At 31.8% G+C, this 22,665-nt stretch overlaps 2 protein-coding genes across 2 annotated transcripts; both read left to right on the plus strand.

The window, feature by feature from the left end:
• The first annotated feature begins 5,707 nt into the window (after positions 1 to 5,707).
• LOC107410069 (uncharacterized) lies at positions 5,708 to 8,312 on the plus strand. Its single transcript, XM_016017514.4, has 2 exons — positions 5,708 to 5,998; positions 6,454 to 8,312. The coding sequence occupies exon 2, from the start codon at positions 6,543 to 6,545 to the stop codon at positions 7,800 to 7,802; it is 1,260 nt and encodes a 419-aa protein (XP_015873000.2). The 5' UTR covers positions 5,708 to 5,998; positions 6,454 to 6,542; the 3' UTR covers positions 7,803 to 8,312.
• A 10,650-nt stretch (positions 8,313 to 18,962) lies between these two features.
• On the plus strand, positions 18,963 to 20,964 carry LOC107410227 (homeobox-leucine zipper protein HOX11). The gene is made up of 4 exons (XM_016017633.4): positions 18,963 to 19,380; positions 19,508 to 19,851; positions 19,957 to 20,036; positions 20,182 to 20,964. The coding sequence occupies exons 1-4, from the start codon at positions 19,047 to 19,049 to the stop codon at positions 20,531 to 20,533; spliced, it is 1,110 nt and encodes a 369-aa protein (XP_015873119.2). The 5' UTR covers positions 18,963 to 19,046; the 3' UTR covers positions 20,534 to 20,964.
• The last annotated feature ends 1,701 nt before the right edge of the window (positions 20,965 to 22,665 follow it).

The raw sequence follows: 22,665 nt of genomic DNA on the forward strand, positions 1-22,665 counted from the left end.
CGGATAGCTCCAATGGTAGAGCACCCCTATTTGTGCCTATAAACACGCAAGTTTGAGCCATGGAAAGGAAATTTTAAATAGCTTGTAAATTAGGTGAGTTAATAAAAAAAGAAAAAAAAGAAGAATAAAAAAAAGCTCAAGCTTGTAATAAACCCAAAGATAATAGAACTAGAAAACAAAAACATGTCTCATTTTGTTTGAGAGGAAGAAGAGAACTTCGTACAGCTATTGCTTCAATGGCAAAATGGTGTAAAAATGGAAGCTTTTTAAGCAATTTAAGCATCTTGAGGGCATCGAAATCAAATGGGTATTCGGAAGATGAGCAACAAAGTGAGTTTTGAGAGCAACCGTATGGAATGGGGTACAAGTCGTGCTTGAGTATCAACAGAGAGTACACAAAAACGAGGGAAAGGGATCGTGAAAAATAGGAGAAAATATCTGTTGGCTGTGGTTTCTGGTGGAATGAATCAGCAAAGGAGTCAGATTGTGGATGCAGTGGTTATTGCAAGGATTCGTGGGGGTAGTTTCGATTTTGCAAGTCAATGTCATTTGGGATGATGAAAGGTAAAGAAACAATAATACTATTTGCCCCCTTCTTGCTTATCCTTATCTGCTATTTCCTGTTTCATTTTCATTTTTTTAATTTTATTAGTGTTTTATTTTTTTTGGAGGTTCAGGATTTGCTTTGTTTTGAATTCGGATTGGTCCAAAGGGTGTATAATTGATCCTAATATCTACTTTGTTTCTATACAGATTAATAGGGAAGGGGTTCTACTTTCAAAGGGTTTGGATTCAAGACTTTTTAAAAGCATCTCCAATGACTTTGTACATTGATTATGTCTATTTAAAAATCCTTTGCCACATCAGATACATAGATAAGGTTTTAAAAAAATCATCTCCAATGGTTCTGTGCATTAGTTCTGTCAAGCTGATATGGTAACAAAAGAAATAGAAACTATAAAGAACAATATCTGCTTCTGGAAGCACTGTTAAACAGGCTGAGTCAACATTTTATTTATTTTTATTGATTTTTATTAAAAGAAAAATAACTCTTGCGTGAGTTTTTGATTTTTTTAATTAGATATAATTTTAAAATAAAAAATCACACATTAACATTTCAAAATATTTTAGACAAAACCCATAGTAGAGAAATTATTTAAAACATTATCTATTAAATAGAGACAATGTCATATAAGCATGAACATTTTCCAAAATCAATGTCACATAGGCTACAATAGAAATCACCATTAGAGATGCTCTAAGGATCTTTCTTTTGATCTCCAAAAACTTTGATGCAAGGCATTGAAGAATATATTTTGTATCTCACTCTTTAAATATAAAAGCTAACCTAAATAAATTTCTATAAAGAATTTCCCAATTATCTCTGAACCTACAATTTTGTTCAGACTAAAAAACCCATTTCATTTATTTTAATCTCATTACTTTTGCAAGAATTCATTTTACCCAACTGAATATTTGTGCCATATTTCACTAACTTCAAGTTTGAAGTAGCAATATACACTGAAACCTATTATGATGATGCTAGAAATGGAATATTCTAATAAGTCTTTTTTTTCCCTTTTTGGGCATGAATTTAGGTTGCTTTCCATACCAAGGAAGAAAAAGTCGAAGAAGTCGCTGAGATATCGCCGATAATGTCGAGTATCGCCGACCGCTGACAATGATAGAGGGGGGAAGAATTTTCCATTCATTATCGCCATTGTCGGAAGAAGTCATCAAAACATCATCGAAATCAATGGAAAGTTAGCGAAATTTTGTGTTATAACTTTGATTTTTTTGTGAATGAAATCGAGTCTTAGCAACAAAGGAGAAACAGAGCATGGGAGGTTAGTGACATCGGTTAGAGAAAGAATGAAGGGTAGTTTAGTAATTAGTGAAATCATGGAGTCCTTGACTGATGACACGTATGACAAGAATCTAGTAGAAATACTAATAGATGTGGCTCTTCAATGCGTGGAGGATGACAGAAATGCAAGACCCACCATGACCTAAGAAGTTGAGAAACTTGTGCGAGGACTAGATCAATAGCTATGAGATATAGCCACGTGTTAATCTTTGTTGTAGATTTTTATTTTTATTTTTTTGGCTGTGTATTTATCTTTATGGTAAACTTAAATTTTAATTTCTGAAAAGTTTGGACTTGTTGAATGAATAAATAGGCATTGCATTCTATTTAAAAATAAATAAATTTTAATTGTCGTAAAGTTTGGGAAAATTGCAATAACAACTTTTGAGACGTGCCCAAAAAAAAAAAAAAAAACTTTTGAGACATGATTTTTAATTGCTTGTTTTGCAAATAAAATAATTTTCTATCCTTGATATTACGTCAGATGGTACCACTCCAATTAGTTTATTATCATCTATTGAAATATTTGTTATATCTTTTTATTATATTAAATTATCCAACTCACTTTTTTTTTTTTTTTAAGTTTGAGAAATAAAAAAAAAAATTTACTTCCAAATCCTCCTCCTCTGTGTTTTTTTTTTTTTTTTTTTTTGTATTGATGATGTATTATAAATTATATTTGATAATTTCATATATCTTAACAAATTTTCTATATTTTAGTGATAACAAATATTGTATTTTCTTTAGTTACAATAATTTTTAATATTTATGGACTATGTTACTATTCTTGTATTTTAATTATTATATTTTTATATTATTTTATTGTATTAATTATCTCATATGTAAAAATTTTATTCTAAATTAATTATTAATAGTTTTTGTAATTTTGTTAACATTTCCATCAATATTTCCATAAAATCTTACCTTCGACATTTCCGTCGATACCTATATTTTCATCATTATTCCATACATCGAGGTTTGCCCCATCAATATTGGAACTTGGTAACAAGCTAACTGATAGGATGCAGAGCAGAGGACCCTACCTTGCTTTTCTTTCCTTTTTTTTTTTTTTTTTTTGCATGAATATAAAAGATGGCTCTTATAGTATCATAGACATTAGATCATAATTTTGTGCCACATGGTATTGCGGTATGGAACTATCCAAGACAACAACTGAGTTTGCTATTCATTGTCGACTGGGGAAGGACCCTACATATAACTTATTCACCAAACTTGAAGCTTTGAATAAAACTGTTGCAAGTTTTATGTAGGGTCCTTCCCTAATCGATGGTGAAAAGCAAACCCCATTTTTATCTTGGATATTTTTCTTTTTATTCAAAGCTTTTCACTTATAAATCATGTGAGACAATCCATTTTTTTCAACATCTAACCATTTTTTATCCAATAATTAAAATAATATTTGAATAATCAAATATTAAATTAATAAAAACCTAAATTAAATAATGGTCCAAGCACTGGAGCACCAAAGTACTGGGTTCGTGAACATTAATAGTCGACATGGATGAAAATATCTGCTCAGAGGTGAGCTCTGTTTCCTGACTGAGAGGATTAGGCAGCTCCATACAGCCATATATTTGGTGGAATCTGTAGATGCTTTTCACTAGCGGACATGAAGGCTTATATGCTTGAATCACTGATTGGTCGTTGTTAATTCTCTTAAATAAGAATCCTTCAGGCATAAGTTCAGCCCCAGATTGAAGGTTCACCGCAGCAGTGAGACTCTAAACTTTCTGTTGGGTCCCAATTCAGTAACCACCTTGCTGATAAATGCTCTCGTGGAAGGAATCTGATTTTTCGCCAAACTAGCAGTTTGTGGTGCCGAAGATGGATTGGTTCAAAGACAACCGCTATCCTTGAATTTGACTATGTGGAAGACATTTAACCATTCGAATTAAATCAAAGGGTTATGAAAAAACCCAATTCAGTAAGATGTATAGAAATCATAGCATCAACTACTGGTGGCAAAATGGTCAGAGAATCATTCGAGAAACCAATCATCCTTGACGAAGACTCTACCAATAGAAATTGAATCAAAGATAAGCAGTTAAATAAAAGGGTTATGATAAAGTTAGTACTTGAAAAGAGTTATAACATGAAGCATTGGCTTAACTACCGACGGCAGAACATTCGAAGAATCAATTGGGCCTGAGTAATCAAGCATCCGTGAAGATGACTTTGCAATCAATACCAATCAAATAAGACTTATGATGAAACAAATTCAACAGGTTGATGAATAAATAACCTCACCAAGATCACGAATATGGTCATTGAATACTACAGAAACCATTGGCGGTGAAACTGGGAAAGAAGAGGCTATTGGCTCTGAGGCTGCGGAAAAAGATCAAAAAATAAGAATTAAATAAAGGATTATGAAAAAAGTTGTTGAATGAGATGATGAATAAGAAATACCTCACCAAGATTGAAGATTTCATCAAGGACTACGACAGAAACTAGCAGCAACGAAAATGGTAAATAAGCCAGTGCAACAGAGTCATTCACAACAACTTTAGACACATTCTGGAGAACCGCAATGGTAAACTGAATTTCTTGGGGCATGTTCTCATTGGCAGAAATGGGAACTCCTTCCAGCATGTTACTATTTACATGTTGATGGATGGCAACTTCCACTCCTTTCGGGATGTTCTCATTGGCGGCTAGGGGAGCTTTTGGCATTGGGGCGTCCAGTATGATCTCATCGGTAGTGATAACTTTTGGTAAAGCGGGCAGCAAATTGTCCAGTGCCATTGAGAAAATATGTTAAAGCTTAGTCCGTTTTAAGGGGAATGTGTCTTCGATTTCTGCATCGAATCCTTCATATACAAAGTTTGATATACATAATAAATCAACTCATATCCTACTATTTTAAGTTTTTACAATTAGTGGTAATTTAATATGGTATCAGAGTTCAAAATTTTAGAAACTTTATTTTAAATTTTTACAATTAGTGGTAATTTAATATGGTATCAGAGTTCAAAATTTTAGAAACTTTGGTTTGCCATCACATTACCTCCTATTTAAAAACTTCTTGTAAGAATAAAAAATGGCCTACAAATGAAGAATCCCAACACTGTCACATTACCACTCATTTAAAAAATTGGCACTTGTAACGACACAAAATACAAATTAATTTTTTAAAAAGTTTTTTTTTTTTTAATGTTATTAAGATACAAGAGACCATATCACATTTTAAAAAGGTTTTGTTTTTTTTAATGTTATTAAGATACAAATTAATTTATTGTTAACGGAAAAATATCATAATAGCCCTTTTTATTTTGCTATTTTTTCAATATTATATTTTCTTATAAAAAAAAATCAATAAAATCTCTTCACATTTTATTTTCGTTTCAACATAGCATTATTTTCTTAAACTTTTAAAAATAAACTAATATTTTATTCTTTTTTTTTTTGCTTTAAAAAAAATAGTTTTAAACGAACTAAATATTGATAAGATTAATTTTTAAAATTGTGTTTAAAATAATCAAAATTATTATTTATAACTTATTATTTAAAAAGAAAATAGTTGGGAGAAGGGGGTTTTAGCTCCAACGTTTTAAAGATTTTGTAAATTTTAAAGAAGTAAGTATATGTGTTTTTTTTTTTTCTTTTTTTTTTAAGTTCTTAAAAAAATATATGGAAATGAAAAAAAAATTAGATAAAAACAAGGATAAATAAATCAAATTAAAACTAACAAATTTTAAAAGATAATATTATATTGAAACTAAAAGTTGATTTTTTTTATAATAGGAATGTAATATTAAAAAATAATAATTTGAAGATCGCTATGTTAATCAATTATTTTTTTGGGTCAAGAACAAATCTTAAAACGATGTCGGATAGACCATTCTGCTCCGGCGGATCAAAACCATGCATATTCCCAGGGTGGGACAAGGTCTTTGTTGCTCTGCTTCTCTCTCTCTCTCTCTCTCTCTCTCTCTCTCTATCTGTGTTTGTTTCTGTTGAATTTTCTCAGCTCTGGCACCAATAAAAATAAAAAATAAAAATAGGGGAAGAAGGAGAAGAGGCCATGGACCAAAGATACAGCGATCGATTTACAGATGGCTTCCATCATCAATAACTGAATTCATTATAAGCTTGTTTTTCGCAAATAAGGTATTTTTCTTTTTCTCTCTCGTTTCTTTTCGCAAATAAGCTTGTTTGCAGATGATTTTCATTGTTTTTTTTCCCGCTATTATCTGTTTCCTCTGCATTTTATATGATTGTTCTATCAATTGCTATATTGCTCTGCGGAAAACCCTATTGATCCTTTTGGTTGCTCACCGGGTATCTGTGGATTTTATGATTCGTAATTTCCAATTCTGGGTATTAATTTTTCCATTTTTTTGGGGGAATTTTCATGACCCACTTTATTCTTCTTTTTCGGCCAGTCGAATAGGGTTTCAATTTTGGGGTTGTTTTTTTAAACAAACTAGCTAATGCCCTTTTTTCATTAAGAAAAAGAAAAAAAGGAAATAAATAGTCTTGGTTTTGAGGTTGGGATGGAAAAAGAGAGCATGCTTTTGATAGAGATAGAGGATAGCACTCTGATTGTATGACTGTTCTTACAGGTGTTGGCAGGGAAGTTTCTAAGTATCTCGATAATTTTTTAGGTTGTTAACAATCAGGGCAGAGGAGGTTTTTGTGTAAGTTGTTTCTTATGGGGTATAATATGAGGGAAGAATTCATGGTTCTTGATTTGAATCAAGAACCTTTGGACCAACCTGATGAATTTGAATCTATGCTGAACGAACTGGAAACTACCCATGGACAAATTGAAGAACGAATCAGACAGCTTGAAGCGGTCACGGCTAGGGCTAGGCAACGTGCGAGGAGGAATGTAAGTGCAGGGCATGCAGCTTCTGATTCTCAAAATGAAGGTCGGCTGCATAGTAGTCATGATGATACTGCTGGCCAAGAAAGAACAAGAGAGAATGGCAAAGCTAAAACAAGGGATTGTACCATTTTAATATCTAAGGCGCTGGATATGGATCCAAATGCAAAGGAAGAAAGCAACGGGGGTAGCTATTTTGATTGTAACATTTGCTTGTCCGTGGCAAGAGATCCTATATTAACATGTTGTGGTCATTTGTTTTGTTGGCCATGTTTCTATCAGCTTTCATATGCTGATTCAAAAGCAAAAGAGTGCTATGTATGCAAAGGAAAAGTGACCGACTCAAGCATAATTCCAATTTATGGTAATGGGAATTATAACCGTTCTCGCGAATCAAAGGTTTCTGGCTTGAAGTTCCCTCCTAGGCCCCATGCACACAGGATTGAGAGTATGAGGCAGCGATCCATTAGTCAGAGATTATCTCCTTCTCAAATAGAAGAAAGAATTCAGCAAATTAGCTACATTTTTGGAGCAATGGGGGAGAGAACAAGGGCACAGCCTGCGGCTGAAAGATCTGATTTTGCGGCCAGCCGGTATCGAACATCTCGCACATTGCCATCTGCAGAATCGACAAGCAACCAACACTATGATTCCAGTCAAGTTTCACGATTATTATTTCAAGGAGCTGTTTCATTTTCCTCCCTTTCATCTGAATTGAATTCTGCAGTGGATAATGCAGAAAGATTTGTTGAGGACCTACAGGCATACAGTAATAGTCGCCATATGAGAAGAAACCATCGTCAACCTCCACATGTTGATAATGCAGATGCTACTTCAAATGTTGCTGCATTATTACAACCAGAAATCCAGACTCCAGTTACTGCTGGTGAAATAAGTGCTGCTATTCTCCCTTCTGATTTGTCTTTCGGGACAGATATTGTTCCTCTTGTTGTAGGCTCAGATAGCCAGACAATGGATGCAGAAATCAACTCAACAGTATTTTCTAGGAGGAGAAGTGGTGTTCCATTAGTTTCTGATGTCAATTATGAAGTTTCACGTGTAGCAAGAAGGAGAAGGCTGAGATAGAAATGTTTTTCTTTATAAAGGTGGATTAAACTGATGGGAGTTTTCAAGCAGTGCTTCTATAAAATCCTTTACTTGTTTGCCTGAAATTTCAGAGGTTCTATTTAAATGGCTGCGTACACATTCCTTATTTAAATGGCTGCATACACATCCCTTGATAATGCAGTCTCCCTATGTTAATAATGCTGATACAGCAACTGATAAATAATGAGTATCTCGAGATGCTGATAATGCGCTGCAGCTTGATTCTGTGAAGAGATACTAACATATGTCTGGACCATTGATAACAGCTTGATCATGTCTTCACTTTTCCAAGGATGAACTCTCTCGTTATTGTCCTCCTTAAGAGATGTATGGCATCAATTCCTGATAATGCAAAATGGTGTCATAGCTTTTTGGTAAGTCATAAAGCAGGTCATCTTGTTTGTAAATCTTTGTGGTACTACTGTGTCCATGTACATTTTTTATATGGTAGAATAAATGCATACCAGCTTCTACAAATTTCTTATTCTACCAATGTGTTTTCTGGAATATGTTATCGTATGCTTCGAAATGATGGCTTTCCTGGAACATGGTTCTTGCTGTATTCGTGTTTGTCCTTTTCTGTGATTTACCTTATTCTTTAGTGTCTGGTTAATAACCTATAGTATATCTTTTTCCCCATTTGTTTGGTGGGATGATTTAAATCATGCATAAAATAAATCGAACCTAAATATTTGCCAAAACCAAAAAATATAAATAAATAAAATAAAAAATAATGCAGTATGGAAGCCTTCCTCATCAAATTTGTACGTAATAATCAACTTCTTAAGGGTTCAACGAGTAAGATTAAGCTTTTGTTTTTTTCTTTTTTCCTTTTTTGTTGCTATATGTAAGATTAAGGCTCGACGAGAAAGCAAATGATAATTAAATGCATAGACAAACCAATATAAAAAGAGAAAAATAGTTAATTTTAGCAACCAAAAAAATAAAAAAAATAAAAAAAAAAGAGAAAAATAGTTAACTAACCATAGTTAGCTCATCCTGTAAATGGTTGGAGCCTATGTTGCGTCTGGTATGGTGGCAAGCTCTAGGCCTTATTTAGGGTAACTTCTGAAATGTTGCTTCTAACTTTTAAAATCCTCGGTGGACATTTTTCTCAATGAGCTTCTAATCACAATTAGTAAATTCTAAAGAATGTAAAATTGTGATTTATTATTATTATTTTTTTTTTTTTTGGGGTAACTGGGGCTCAAAGCAGAGGCTTAAGAACTAAGGTGCAGTCCATCAAAAGATGATACATTTGTAGTCCGAGTGTCTCATGAGTCATGACCATATTTTAGTAAATAATTAGAAAAAATTTAAGAAAAATAATGATGGAATACGGTAGGAGCTAAGAAGACATGAAGCCCTAGGCCTTCCAATACCTACTTCATAATAGATCAAAGTAGCCATAATGTTTGATGGCCTACTTCAATAAATTAATAAATGTAAATGCTATGGTGTGGTGTGGTGTGGTGTGGCATGGTGGTATGTGTTCCAATACGGAAGTTGATGGAAGCCTAAAACCTTAGCCCTGCCATTCTTCATGTTTTTGTGGCCTACAGGTCTTTCTACAAGGGAACCACTTTCTCAAACCCATTAATATTTTTGGAATGCTGATTAATTAATTAGTTTTTTGAGGCTTTTCATTTTTATTATTATTATTTTTGTTAAAAGTTTCTTGGTGATAAAGATACCCATGAGCAATGTTTTTGTGTCTCTAGCAACTTGTAGAGATGTGGGGTTTATCAGGTCGGACTACGTTGTTCTTAATGATGGTGATGATGTCTGTGATGAATTATGCTGATGATGATCGATCGGCTGACAATGATATGGAGGCAATCCTCCCTTTCTATGATTGTACTCATTTTTTTAGGAAAAAAAAAAAAATGTTATGATTAGTTGCACGTGAGTGGTGTATGTTCCATGATCCACACGATATGCCTTTTTTTGTTTTTTTTTTTTGGGCACATTAAATTAGAAGAAAGATTATTTATTTATATATTTTTAGCTCCAAGACTTATCAAATTCAAAAGTTGAAAATTAACCACTATTGGTAGGTTTGGTTCTTTGGTATCCAGATTTTTTTTTTTTTTCAATTTGTAATATTTTAATTATGGTGAAGTGGTTTGATTGTATCTTAAGTTTAAATCCCTGGCTATAGATCAAGATTTAGCCTAAAATCTGAATTTTTCTAACAGGCAATTTTTTTGTGATTAATTTGGTAGCTACAAGTCGGCCTATTTATCCACTGAAAGAACATTAAGAAAAAAAAAGGATTATGTATATAATATTTTCGAAAAAGAGTGTATATATTGTGAAAACCTCGTCAAAAAACCTAATAAAATATAAATATAAGAAATATATAAGCCATATGCCCCTAAAGCCAACCTTAAAAGTCTTCTTCTACCTTGTTAAACATCCCCAAAAAATCAGTTTCAAACGATCTTTTATTTTATTTTTTATTTTTTTTTGGTGAATAATCTGTTTCAAACGATTGACTTCACATAATGCCATCATTGACATATTTGTTCATAAACAATAGAATGGTATGGTACACATTTTTTTTTTTTCCCCCCTAAAGACTAGTATGGATCTTCATTTAGATTCTTACCTCTATGCATATCAATAATATTAAATTAACAAAATTTATTTGTCAATTCTTACTACAAATTAATATGAAATTATTTTATCATGTTTATTTATCTATATATTTAACTTTTATTAACTTATTAACTATAAATACTGTTTAAAAAAATCCAAGAAACATTGTCCACACACTCCAGACGTGACTTATATAACAGATACGTGTTTTAAATATGGTGTGTAATCTTTCTATGTCTTTTGTTTTTTTTTTTTTTTTCCTTCTTTTGGTGAGGTAATTTTTTATTTTTTCATGTATCATATTCCATTGCTGAGAAAAAAAATATATATATATATATATATCATAGAGAAAAAAAAAATCATACTCCATCGTATCCAACAAATAGATGAAACGAGAGGATGGAAAAGGACATTTTTTGAGCACATTTAATTATGTATCACTACGTTTCGAATAGCGTGAAAGTTCATGTAAGTATATGCATTATGCAATCTATATTACGTGTATATATATATATATATATACATGGTAAAACCACGTTCGTAGAAAAGGCAAACAATTCATATATCACGTACCCAAAAAAAAAAAAAATAACGTGAACAATAGAAAACATATTTTTTTTTTTTTGTTTTTTGGTAATGAAAAGAACAAACATTGATGTGTCTTAAAAAGGAAATATTAGTATTATTATTATTATTATTATTATTGTTACTTTAATCATTTATCATGGCTATTGAATTCTTTGAAGCATTGTATTTGTACATGAAGCTGCCATCTACTTCCGTGTTACGAAACTCAATTATAACGCACTAATATCACAAAAAACGTTGAATGGAAACATGAAATGAAAGCGAGGAGAGAGAGAGAGAGAGAGAGAGAGAGAGAGATAAAAACAAAAACAAAAACAGAATTGATTAAAAAATTGAAAGTTGGAAAATTGCTATGGATTGGATTGGAGGAAGAAAGCAGTGAAAAAATAAAAACGTATGAGACGGTAATGATGAGGATTGACCGACTGTCCATGCACGCCTTGTAGAAAAAGTTTGATTTCTGACATAATATTTTTGGGGCTTTGCCCCCCAAAAACCCCCCTTCCCACATCTTTTTAGAGACTCTTTCTTTGCACCACCAAACCCCACCCCCATTCCTCACATTCTTTATTTCTAATTTAATTTGCCTTATTCCCTTTACTCTTCCCAACATCACTCCCTCCTATTTAATCATTTTTTCCTTAAAACTTTGTCCCCAAAATTAATTCTTATTTTTTAAAAAACTTTGTTCCTTAAACATGTCTAAAGGGATGTAGATTTACTTTTTTAGTTTTTTTTAACTATTTTATTTAGATAATTTAGTACCCAAATCATATTGTCTAGCAATACCAATGTAAAAAAGTAATTACTTAAATTGATGGTTTCAGTTTTGTATAATTATTCTATTATGATAGTTCAATGGTAAAATTATTATAGTCTAACATATCAATATGAAAGGCAATTACTTGAAAGCTTAATATTGAATATACATATTTATTTATGATTAAAAGTTTTTGAAAATTTTTTGATCTTGAATGTGGGTGAATTTAAACTAAGACTATTATTTCAAAAAATAATGTTTTTTCTATCACAAAACGATCCATAAAAAAGAAACTTTCAATAATATAAAAAACTGCAAAATAATAAATAATAAAAACATAAAAAAGGGTTAATTTGCAATTTAAACATTGTTTTATAACTCACCATATTAAACACTCAATTTTTGATTTTGTACACATTGATCCAATAGACATGATATCAAAAATGAGATTGCTATAATGTTAATTGTTAACTAAGATACATTAAATTATAATATTTATTAAATTAAATGTTTTAAACCTTTTAAGTTATTAAAAAAAATAAAGGAAATAACTAAAACGGTGGGTCAGAATTAGATGCAATTGGATCCATGTGCGCAAAATCATAAATGAAGGTTCATTACCATAAGTTTTTAAATTAAAAATCTAACTTACAAATTTTTAAATTAATAGTTCTAAATGTAATTATTAAAAAAAAAAGAAAAAGAAAAAAAAAGAGCATATTTTAGGCCCACAGCGAAACAAAGCCCAAAGATAAGATAGCGGCAGGAGGCAGCAGACCATTCAATCACTCTCTTAATTATTGGATGCCCCAAGTGGACCCCACGCGCTTGGGATGTTCAACTGAGAAATGAGAATCCCATACATTTATACTTACAAATTCCTCTTTGAAAACAAAATATATATATATTTAATCTAAGATGTATAATTGATGGAATTTAAATGAAATAAAATTTAATTATTATATATATATATATAGATACATATGAGAGAGAGGGGGGCCGTACTAATGATTGGTGGTGCTGGAAGCTGTCTCTCCTTGACCTCACACACCCAACCCCATCGCCGCAACCTCAGCTCCCATCTGGACCCCACCTTTGTCCTTCTCTTTTGTCCACCTCATTCATTACCATTTTGTCATTTCTCTTTTCTTTTCTTTTCTTTTTTTTTTAAATAATAATAATTAAATTAAGACACCCCCAAATAAAAATATCAATTTCAATCCCACGCTTCCTTCATGTGACTTCCCCTTTGCCTCTCGCTCGCTGTTTGGCCCACTCTCCCCCACGCTCGCCTCTTTCCTTTGACTTTTTTCACAACTCGTAGTAGTCTTGGTGTGGTTGGACCACTCTCTCACGTGACCTTCACTTCCTTCTCTTTTCCCCTCCCTTTTTTTTTTTTTTTTTTTGAACCTTTTCATATTCAACAGTTTTACACTTTTACTGTTGTTTTTGCTACCTCAAATTCCTCCTTTTTTTTTTTTTCCTTTTTTTACTTCATTGAAAAAAATAAAATCCTCTTTATTTCCAAAAAAATAATAATAAAGGAAATAGAAAAAAAATAAAAAAATATATATATATATATGGACCCTCCCTTTGACCCAAATTTTGGCATGCAAAATATAAACCCGCGGTTAGGGAGTAGTTAGAAACTAGAAAGGTCCTCTTTTTATTTTTATTTTCTAAGAAAAAAGAAAAGGTCATCTTGTTAGGGTACAACAGTGACAGTCTACCCTATTATGCTAATCCCTAACAAGATTCCCCAAGATCTTCTGAACTTTGGTCTGCTTTTTGTTTTTTGAACAAGCATAATTTAAAAAAAAAAAAAAAAAACTTACTTAATAAATAATTTTTATATAATATATCTATATATATATATACGACGATAAAAATTGGGTGTGCGCTTTGATATCCATACATGATACCAAACGATCGATGAAATATTTTCCATTATTCCATCCATGAATTTACATTTATAATAAGTTTAATTTTATGAAACCAAATTGTTAACCTGGTTCATGAATTTGGTTCGTGAATTTATTTATATACATATATATATATATATCGAGTTTTTGCTGAAATTAATATATAGAAAGTACATCAATCCTTGTCCCGTCCTCTCAAGCAAACTTAATTAGACGTCAAACCTTCAATTCGCTGAAAACACCGAAATTAGGATTTTTTTTTTTTTTTTTTTTACGAAAAAGCGAAAATATAAACGAGTAATCAATATTTGGGATCATAGGATGGTCTTAGAATTGTAGTGGTAGGTAAACCCAATAAAACAATTAATACTTGCACCAACTAATTTACCTTCTTCTCGTTTTTTTTTTTGTTTTTTAATTTTTTTATTTTTCCGGTAAACGCTACCTTCTTCTCGTTTGTGCGTGTGTATTGCTGAAATTCTCATATATATATATATATATATATTTGTATAATAAAAAGATTGGATATTAAAATCTTATCCATGTAAAAAGCGTGATACAGGTTGGGCATGAGAGCCAGTGGTTGAGAGCCTTTTCAACGTCAATTTCTACGTCTTTCATTGATTCATGCTTCTCCCATGTACATATTCAAAATCCATCTCCTCTCTCTCACTCTTTATAATATGGGTGTATACATATATATATATATATATATAAACCCAATAATAATATCTCATGAATTCGAACTGATAGTATTAAATTATTATTATTATTTTTATCACAGTCTACATTGGATTTGACATATGCATACAGTGGTATATGCAAATAATGTGTTGGAAACTGATCATTAAAGTCTACATTGCATGACTTCAATAATTGCTATGACCCTAAAAGCATGACATTGGGTTACGATGCAAGCCTCCTCTTTTTTTATTATTATTATTATTGTAATATATATATATATATATTTATATTTTACCAGTAAATGCCGGTTACCCACCACATATAAATCATTCTATAATTAATTTTTTTATAAAAATAAAATAAATAGAGAGAGAGAGTGTGTGAGCTAGGGGGTTCAATTATTGAGGGCATGGGATGCTCCCCTAAAAGATAGACAACTTATTCACTGCCGAATGCACCTTTCACCCTCATGTACACCGCTCAGGGTGCCCATGGACCTAGCCCACTCCCTCTTTTTCTTCTGCCCCTTCTGGCCTTTCTTTTTTATATTTCTTCCCTTCTATTAATAATTATTTTAGATTTATTCATATTTATTACAATTTGTATATCATTTGGTTTAACACAGTTATTGTTTGACAATAACATTCACCTTAATATATAGGATGGTAGTTTAATAGAAAAAAAATCGTTCAGTTTTTAAATTTATAAATTTAAAATTTTTTTGATAAATTTTGTTATTATTTCAAATAATTCTATGCCCCAATATTACATATTACTATTACTATGGCAATAATACTATCAAAAACCATTCACCTTAATGATTACGATATGATGCCTACCATTCACAACGAATATTCCGTTTTCCAATCGATAATCTAACTATTACTTCCAGTCCTAGTTTCATTAAATGAAATAAATATGTTTATGTTTAATTTGAAATTTTATTGGAGTTGGAGAAAGCAGGGGATGAAGAAGGGGGAACACCAGGATTTCTTGGATGAGCAAAAACAGGGTTCATTGGGGAGCTGAAAAAATCTAATGGATTTGACATTTGGGTTTGCACTTTGCAAATCCAAACCCCTCCAATTAATGCTCAAATCTTTTTACTTTTCTTTTTTCCTTAAGATTAAATACAATCCAATCAAAATCCAATCACCCCCTTTTTCCATATCATCTTTATCTCTCTCTCTCTTTCTCTCTGTTAATTTTTTTAATTTATTTTTAATTTCCAACTAACAGGACGGTTCAAACTTTTAAGTTTCTATCCTTCTTCCAACCATATATTTACACGTGGCTACCTGCGCCCTGGTGCGGAAGAGTGCGTTATGTTGGTTGGTTGGTTGGTTAGGAAGTCAGCGGTGTCTCTTGTCTTTATTGCATCAACTTTGCATGCATCAATATCGTCCCCACCTAAATTTAATGCTAATTACCCGGAGATTATTTTCCATGAATTATGATATTGCCAGTCAAACACTTTTATTTTCACTCCGCCAACTTAAAAAGGCAATACTGTCCTCACCATTTTTTTTGTTTTTTTCTTTTTTTTAGAAATTAATTACATTTTAATATTATCAATTATTTAAATTTTCTACTTTCTAAACTTGCAACTTAATTTTTTGATTTACAATTTATTGCAAATTAAATTATATTTAACTTTTAACTAACTAACTATTATGGACATCTCATGTAAGTTGCATAAAAGGTATTAAAGTACAAACTTTTCTAAAATAGTGTATATAAAAATGTAAACTTTCAAAACTAAATGTATTCAAATGTATAGGCATTTAAATTCTTTTTAATCTTATAATTTTGCACCTTAGTCACCCTTTAGTTTAGGATTTAATATATTTTAATATCGGTTGAGTAATCTGCACATTAAATCTCATCAATTAAAAGTCAAACATAATCTAATTTGCAACAAATTGTAAATCACTGAATTTAAATTGCGATTTGTTAAAATCAAAAGCTTGACCATAAAAGTTGGGTAATAAAATGGAAATATTTTTTCTTTTTATTTTGTAAAATTAGAATTTTGGATGTTTGCCAATAAATATAAGCTGTCTCAATATATAAACATCATATTTTCATCTTTAAATAGAATATAATAGCAAATTTAATTAATAGTTATTGAAAAAATAATGAGGTATATATGCAAAGTAAGAATTAATATCAAATAATGTTTAATAAAAAATTGTTATATCATCGATGTTTATCACCATTGATATAATAGATATTTCTATTCCAATCGATTCACGCAATTAGTTAACTGTTTAAACGTTGTTGGCTAAAACCATCCGATTTGATGAGATTTACGAGCTCCTCAATCATTTGCAATGATGTTTGCTTATACATGATGCATGGCTTGGATTCTTTTTTTTTTCTTTTTTTATTTTATTTTATATTTATATATTTATTTAATATTTTTATATTTGAGTATACACGACATATATATAATGTAATGATCATAGCCATTGGATTAATATGCAATTATATGATTAAAAATCTTTGCAGTAAGGTTGGTTGACTTCAACGCGGCATGACATGTGTCGGGTACTATATTAAATCAAATAGTAATATCATATATATTATAAACCTTATTAGTAAAGTAGAAATCGTGATAACCTATGATTATCTTACTTGATTAATGAAATTACCAAACATAATCATGGGAAGAGAAAGCTACCCTAGAAGCAAATAATTTCAAAAGCTATAAAAGATCGAAGATTTTTCTTCAAGAAGGCCCAGCATAATGAGCATTTAAGATGACTATAATCATGAATGTTTCTTTGGGATTATTCATCAAAAAAATAAATAAAATCTAATCAACATGGCAATGCATGTAAAAAATAAATAAAAATAAAGAAAACATGATTACATTGAGTTTCACAAGGCTATCTTTGTCTAAAACTTTGCTCAAACTACGTGGTGTGCATTATGAATCATATCTTATGATTACACATTATGAACAAAGAATTCGATGTTTAAAAGCTTAATTTAGATGCTGCACTGCTGCTTTATTGATTTTAACGTTCGATGACAATTTGATGATGATAAACACCGAGTTTTTGTAATCATGCTAAATCAATAGCATCTTTCTTTATAAATCCTAGCCAAAGAAGTTGAAAAATATACCACTTCAATTAGGGGACCTAATTTTAGCATTTAATCATCTTGTTTTTACTTTTCTAGCTACCTCCTTTGTCATTCCTAAAATGTGAAAGACTTGTTTTTATTTGAAATCTGATTTGCTATTTAACCAATGCCTTAATGATGCACTTTTTATGTGAAAATAATTGAAATCAAGAATATCAAATTAAGTACATACAAATAGAAGTACATTGAATTAACTACATTAATTGGTCATGTCTTAATTAATTTCACATTTTATTAATGTTTAAGGTGTAAAATTAATTTATCACCAAATATGATTTTTTGACCAGTCAATTTGATTTATACCATATAAATTCACAAACAAGCTAAAAACTACTCAATACTTAATGAATAGCAAAGTTGCACGCCATATGAAATGGTTCTAAAAAGGATAATATAAATATTTTTAGCTCATAATTGTTTTTTATTTTTTATTTTTTTATCATTATCATTTGACAAGATTGAGAAAATACGATATAAACGTTAATCATGTGGGGGGAGCCAAGCAATTATACCAATTATAATAAAAAGAGACTAAAATTTTGAAAATCAAAAGAAAAATTTGACATGCTAAGAAATCATGCATGTAAGAGCCAACTTTCCTAGACTTTTTGTTTTTTTCCCCCTTTATATTGTAAGCACTCCAAGACAATTTTTTTCCCTTTTTTTTTTTTTTTTTTTTTTTTTTTTGGGTTGTGAAATTTCCTTGACTTTATTTTGTACAAGGAAGACTAATACATACATATTTGACATGAAAGTCTTTAAATTTGATGTAGAACATAAATATAGCAGCCTAGAAGCCAGCCTAACATGCAACTAGTGATATATTTTTTTCCCTACTCCGTCTAAATTATCATGTAAAACATGGACGGCCCTCCAAATGCCAAATTACTTTGATGCAGATCACACATCAGTGTTTGGGCAAGTTGATCGGCAGCATAATCAGAGGGCTAATAATTGGCACTTCCACAAATCAACCCCATCTGTGGGACCCTTTCTGATTGACCTGATGATCACGCGCTCTCTGGATAAAAAAGAGTCTGTACTGTAGTAGTCTGTGGGACCAGTATGTGTGAGCGAGCCTTAACAAAATCTTGAACAAAGTCCTCCTCTTTTTCTTCATCTTTTATTTATTTATTTTTTAAAATCTAATTTAATTTTATTCAAATAATCTGTAATAAAAATAGGCTTTCACGTGTGTTTGTCAACCTGGGTAAGATTGTCGGTCAAACCGGTTTCCTACAAGGCAAAATAATTATATAGTGGTAATAACTACTAACAAATTAAAAAATAATACTAATTAAGTAAATGAAAAAAATTAAAGAAAGAAAATTTAATTAAATAATTGAAAAAAAAAAAGAAAAAGAAAAAGGAAAAGTCCTTTGGGTGTGTTTGACAGATCGAATTTACAATCTCTATAAAGACTCTTTCAAGTTCATTTTGGTCCGAACCCATTGAGATTTGAGAGTCTTTCTCTCCTCTCTTTTCCTCTCCGTACGTGTTTTCTTCACAAGAACTATGGAGCTGGGTTTGAGCTTAGGTGAGGCACCAAAACCGTTTGGTTTCCTAGAAAAACCTCGTGACCAGGTAATCAACAACAGCAACAACAATAACAACAAAGGTTCAGGGTTTTGCATGGCCTTATCGATCGGTCCGTGTTCAAGTACTGGTAAGGAAAATGATCAGAACCAAGCAGATGAACAAGGAAAAGAAAGACAGCACCAGAGAGATGATGCAGAGGTTGAAAACGGTCCAAGTGTTTCCACTGGTTCTCCTCCAGTTCAGCTTGATCTTCTTCCTCGCACCCCAGTTCCGCGTAGCCATGGATTCCCTTGGATTTCTTCTGAAAACGGTGAGACTAATAATACCCACATCCCCTCCGAAGATTTTTCATTTTTGGTTTCTTTGTTTCTTCTGTATCTGGGTTTTTAACACCATCTGTTTGTGTTTTGTTCTCTGTGACGATTGGTATATAACAGGTTGTTCAGAAGCTGGTGTTGGATTGGATGTGAATAGGGTACCGGCGGCGGTGGTGGTGCCGGCGGCAGAGGACGCCGATGAAGGGGCTACGGCGGTGTCGTCTTCACCGAACTCCAACAGTGGGGGTTCATCGTTTCAGATGGATATATGCTTGTATAATTACAGGAATAATGGAGGGAATAACTACAAGAGAGATCACTCTGAAGGTGAGGCAGAGAGGGCTTCTTCAAGAGCAAGTGATGACGATGATGCTAATGGAAGCACAAGGAAGAAGCTCAGGCTGTCTAAGGAACAATCTGCTTTTCTTGAAGAAAGCTTCAAGGAACACAATACCCTTAATCCCGTAAGTTCCTAAACCAAGAGAGAAACAAAAAATCAGAACTTTTTTCAATCTTCCTTTTGATTCTGATTTTTTTTTTTTTTCCCCTTAATTTTTCATATGATGCAGAAGCAAAAACTAGCACTTGCTAAACAGCTTAATCTTCGTCCTCGCCAAGTAGAAGTTTGGTTTCAGAACAGAAGAGCAAGGTGTGTATATATATATAATTTGTTCTTTTCTGCTTTAAAAAGTGATTTTTTTTGTCTCTCTCTCTCTCTCTCTCTCTCTCTCTCTCTCAAAAAGAAGCTATCTCTTTTCTCTTGTGGTTCTGAATCTGTACTGTGTAATTTGCAGGACAAAATTGAAGCAAACAGAGGTGGACTGTGAGTATTTGAAGAGATGTTGTGAAACATTGACAGAAGAAAACCGAAGGTTACACAAAGAGTTGCAAGAGTTGAGGGCTTTGAAGACTTCCAACCCATTTTACATGCAATTACCAGCCACAACCCTCACCATGTGCCCCTCCTGTGAGCGAGTAGCCACCACCACCACTAACTCAACGGCCACCCCCACCCCCACCATCTCCACCACAAATTCCAACGCCAATGACTCAAAACCAGTGGGTTTTCCCATTAATAAGCAGCCAAGGTTCTATCCATTTTCTCATACCCAAAACCATCCCCACAAATCTTCTGCAGCTTCTTGAAAGAGAGATTTGTCAAATATAATAATATACATGGAGGAGAAGCATCCAAAGCTCGTTTTGGTGTTTTGTATATAAACAAAAGCGTTTTTAAGAAAGTTGATCAAATAGGTTTTTGTTGATTTGTTCATGGGGTTGTTTTTCATGTTTATGGGGGATTATAGAATTTGGTTGTCTTATTGTTATTTTATTTTATTTTTTCCTTCTCCATCCCCATCTGGTTATTTCTTTCTGATGAATTTTGTGTCTGGTAGAATCAGAGAGAAAATAGTTTAGTGGAGAGTTCCTCTTTTTTGCCTAATTTCTTACCCACCACCACCCCTTCTTTTTATTGGGAAAAAAGAATTTACAAGGAAAATTTATTTTTGTCTATGGAATTTTTATTTGTTGTTATGATATATACTCATATAATGATATTGATTTTGTTGGGTATATATTGATATATTAAATTTCAATAGAGTCATGGTTGTTGGGGTTTGATTTTATGTTTTCCTTGTTTCAAGGCATGCTTTGAATAGAGGGCAATAGAGGGAAGTGAGAAAGAAAGAGAAAGAGACTTGGAAATGTCTTTGGGGCTTTTTAATGATTTCATTCAATTGGCATTTCCATCTTCGATCCAATAGGGGTGTGGTGTGGGGTACATGGAAAGTATGACTGACGCGAGGTCATGGCCTCAAAGAGAGGATCCTATTCTAGGGAGAGGAATGTCATTGAGAAACATGTCCCTTTAAAGCAGGGTACCCTTTTCCACCCCCATTCTCCAATTATGAGTACAGACAACAGGAAACAAAGTACATATTTAACTCGTTATATATATTATATATCTGTATCACTACTCACGTGACTCACGTGAGTAGCTCAAAAACACTGTATGTGGTCCTGTTCTGTCCAAGCGGAATAACTAAAAAGCCAGTGTGATGATGGAGGTCTCTCTGTAAATAGTCTGTAGACGCTGCAGGTTCTCAGTGAATTGTTGGGGGGTTATTTCCATCTTTGGTTTTCACATGAAAATATATACGCTTCTTTTTACAATAAATAAAACAACATAGAAATGTTCAAAACTGTTTTTATGCATAATCTGAACCAGCTTTCTTTCAAAGGAAGAAAAGAACCACTACAAGTGGTTTTGGTTCATGTTTTACTTTAAAATAGGTCTAGGTTTTTGTTTGTTTTGTGGTTCTTTATTGACTTAAAACCTCATGAATTATATACAAATACAGAGTGAATTATTCTAATTATTATTATTTTTTTTTTTTGTTCCCAACTTTTGCATGCTTTTAGTAGCTCTAAGGGTCAGAAGATAATAGTTAATGAAATGAAAGATTGGGACCCGACGATAAACAAAGTTTGATTGCTCTTTTTTTTTTTTTTTTTTTTTGTTTTCTAAACAAAAAATTTAATAGATTGACATAAGGCATGACTCACATTTATGAAAGTTTCAATCTGTATCTATCAACAAGCTTTTTCAATTAATTGATTTATTTTATTATTATTATTATTATTATTTTCTTTTGGAAGTTTAACAAAATTGGAAGAACGGAAAGTGATTATAACTTATTAACCGTTAGAAACACTTTTTGTGATGTATCGGTTAGGAAAGTGATAATATAGTATAACAAGATATTCATATGCCAAGTAAAGTTGAATCAGTTCAAAGATTTATCACATCATACTTGATTAAGTTCAAACCAATTTTAAATTATATAAATAATTATAATGATAAAAAAAAAATGTTATTATTATTATTTTTAAAAGGATCACGGGTTTTATTTTAATTTTATGTATGCCCATAAGTTGTTCATATTGAAAATTATGCTAGATGACATGGTACAATGATTATAAGTAAGACCTTCTCATGAACAGTAATATGGATGGATATGATTGCAAGGAAATGAAAAGAAAGAGAAAAGAAGATGAAAAGAAATGATTTTGAATGATAGAGGCTGTTCCTATTCTTGTTATAGACATGAAAGTTTGATAATTCATGCAAAGATATGGATATTGCATAGTGTGGGGGAGGTCACACACCATAAAAACCCAAGACACGCAACATTGAAAAAAGGGACAAATTATGATTAAAATATGGAACCAACCATGGACCCATTTCCAAATCCTTATTGGGAATTATTAAGGTA

This window comes from Ziziphus jujuba, chromosome 1 (assembly GCF_031755915.1).
Source record: "Ziziphus jujuba cultivar Dongzao chromosome 1, ASM3175591v1".
Taxonomy (NCBI): domain Eukaryota; kingdom Viridiplantae; phylum Streptophyta; class Magnoliopsida; order Rosales; family Rhamnaceae; genus Ziziphus; species Ziziphus jujuba.

Excerpts from the sequence above, each read along its gene's own strand:
- LOC107410069 (XM_016017514.4), top strand. The coding sequence starts at position 6,543 with ATGGGGTATAATATGAGGGAAGAATTCATGGTTCTTGATTTGAATCAA.
- LOC107410227 (XM_016017633.4), top strand. The coding sequence starts at position 19,047 with ATGGAGCTGGGTTTGAGCTTAGGTGAGGCACCAAAACCGTTTGGTTTC. Across the intron at positions 19,381-19,507 it reads TTGGATTTCTTCTGAAAACG|GTTGTTCAGAAGCTGGTGTT; the intron begins GTGAGACTAATA and ends GGTATATAACAG. Across the intron at positions 19,852-19,956 it reads AACACAATACCCTTAATCCC|AAGCAAAAACTAGCACTTGC; the intron begins GTAAGTTCCTAA and ends CATATGATGCAG.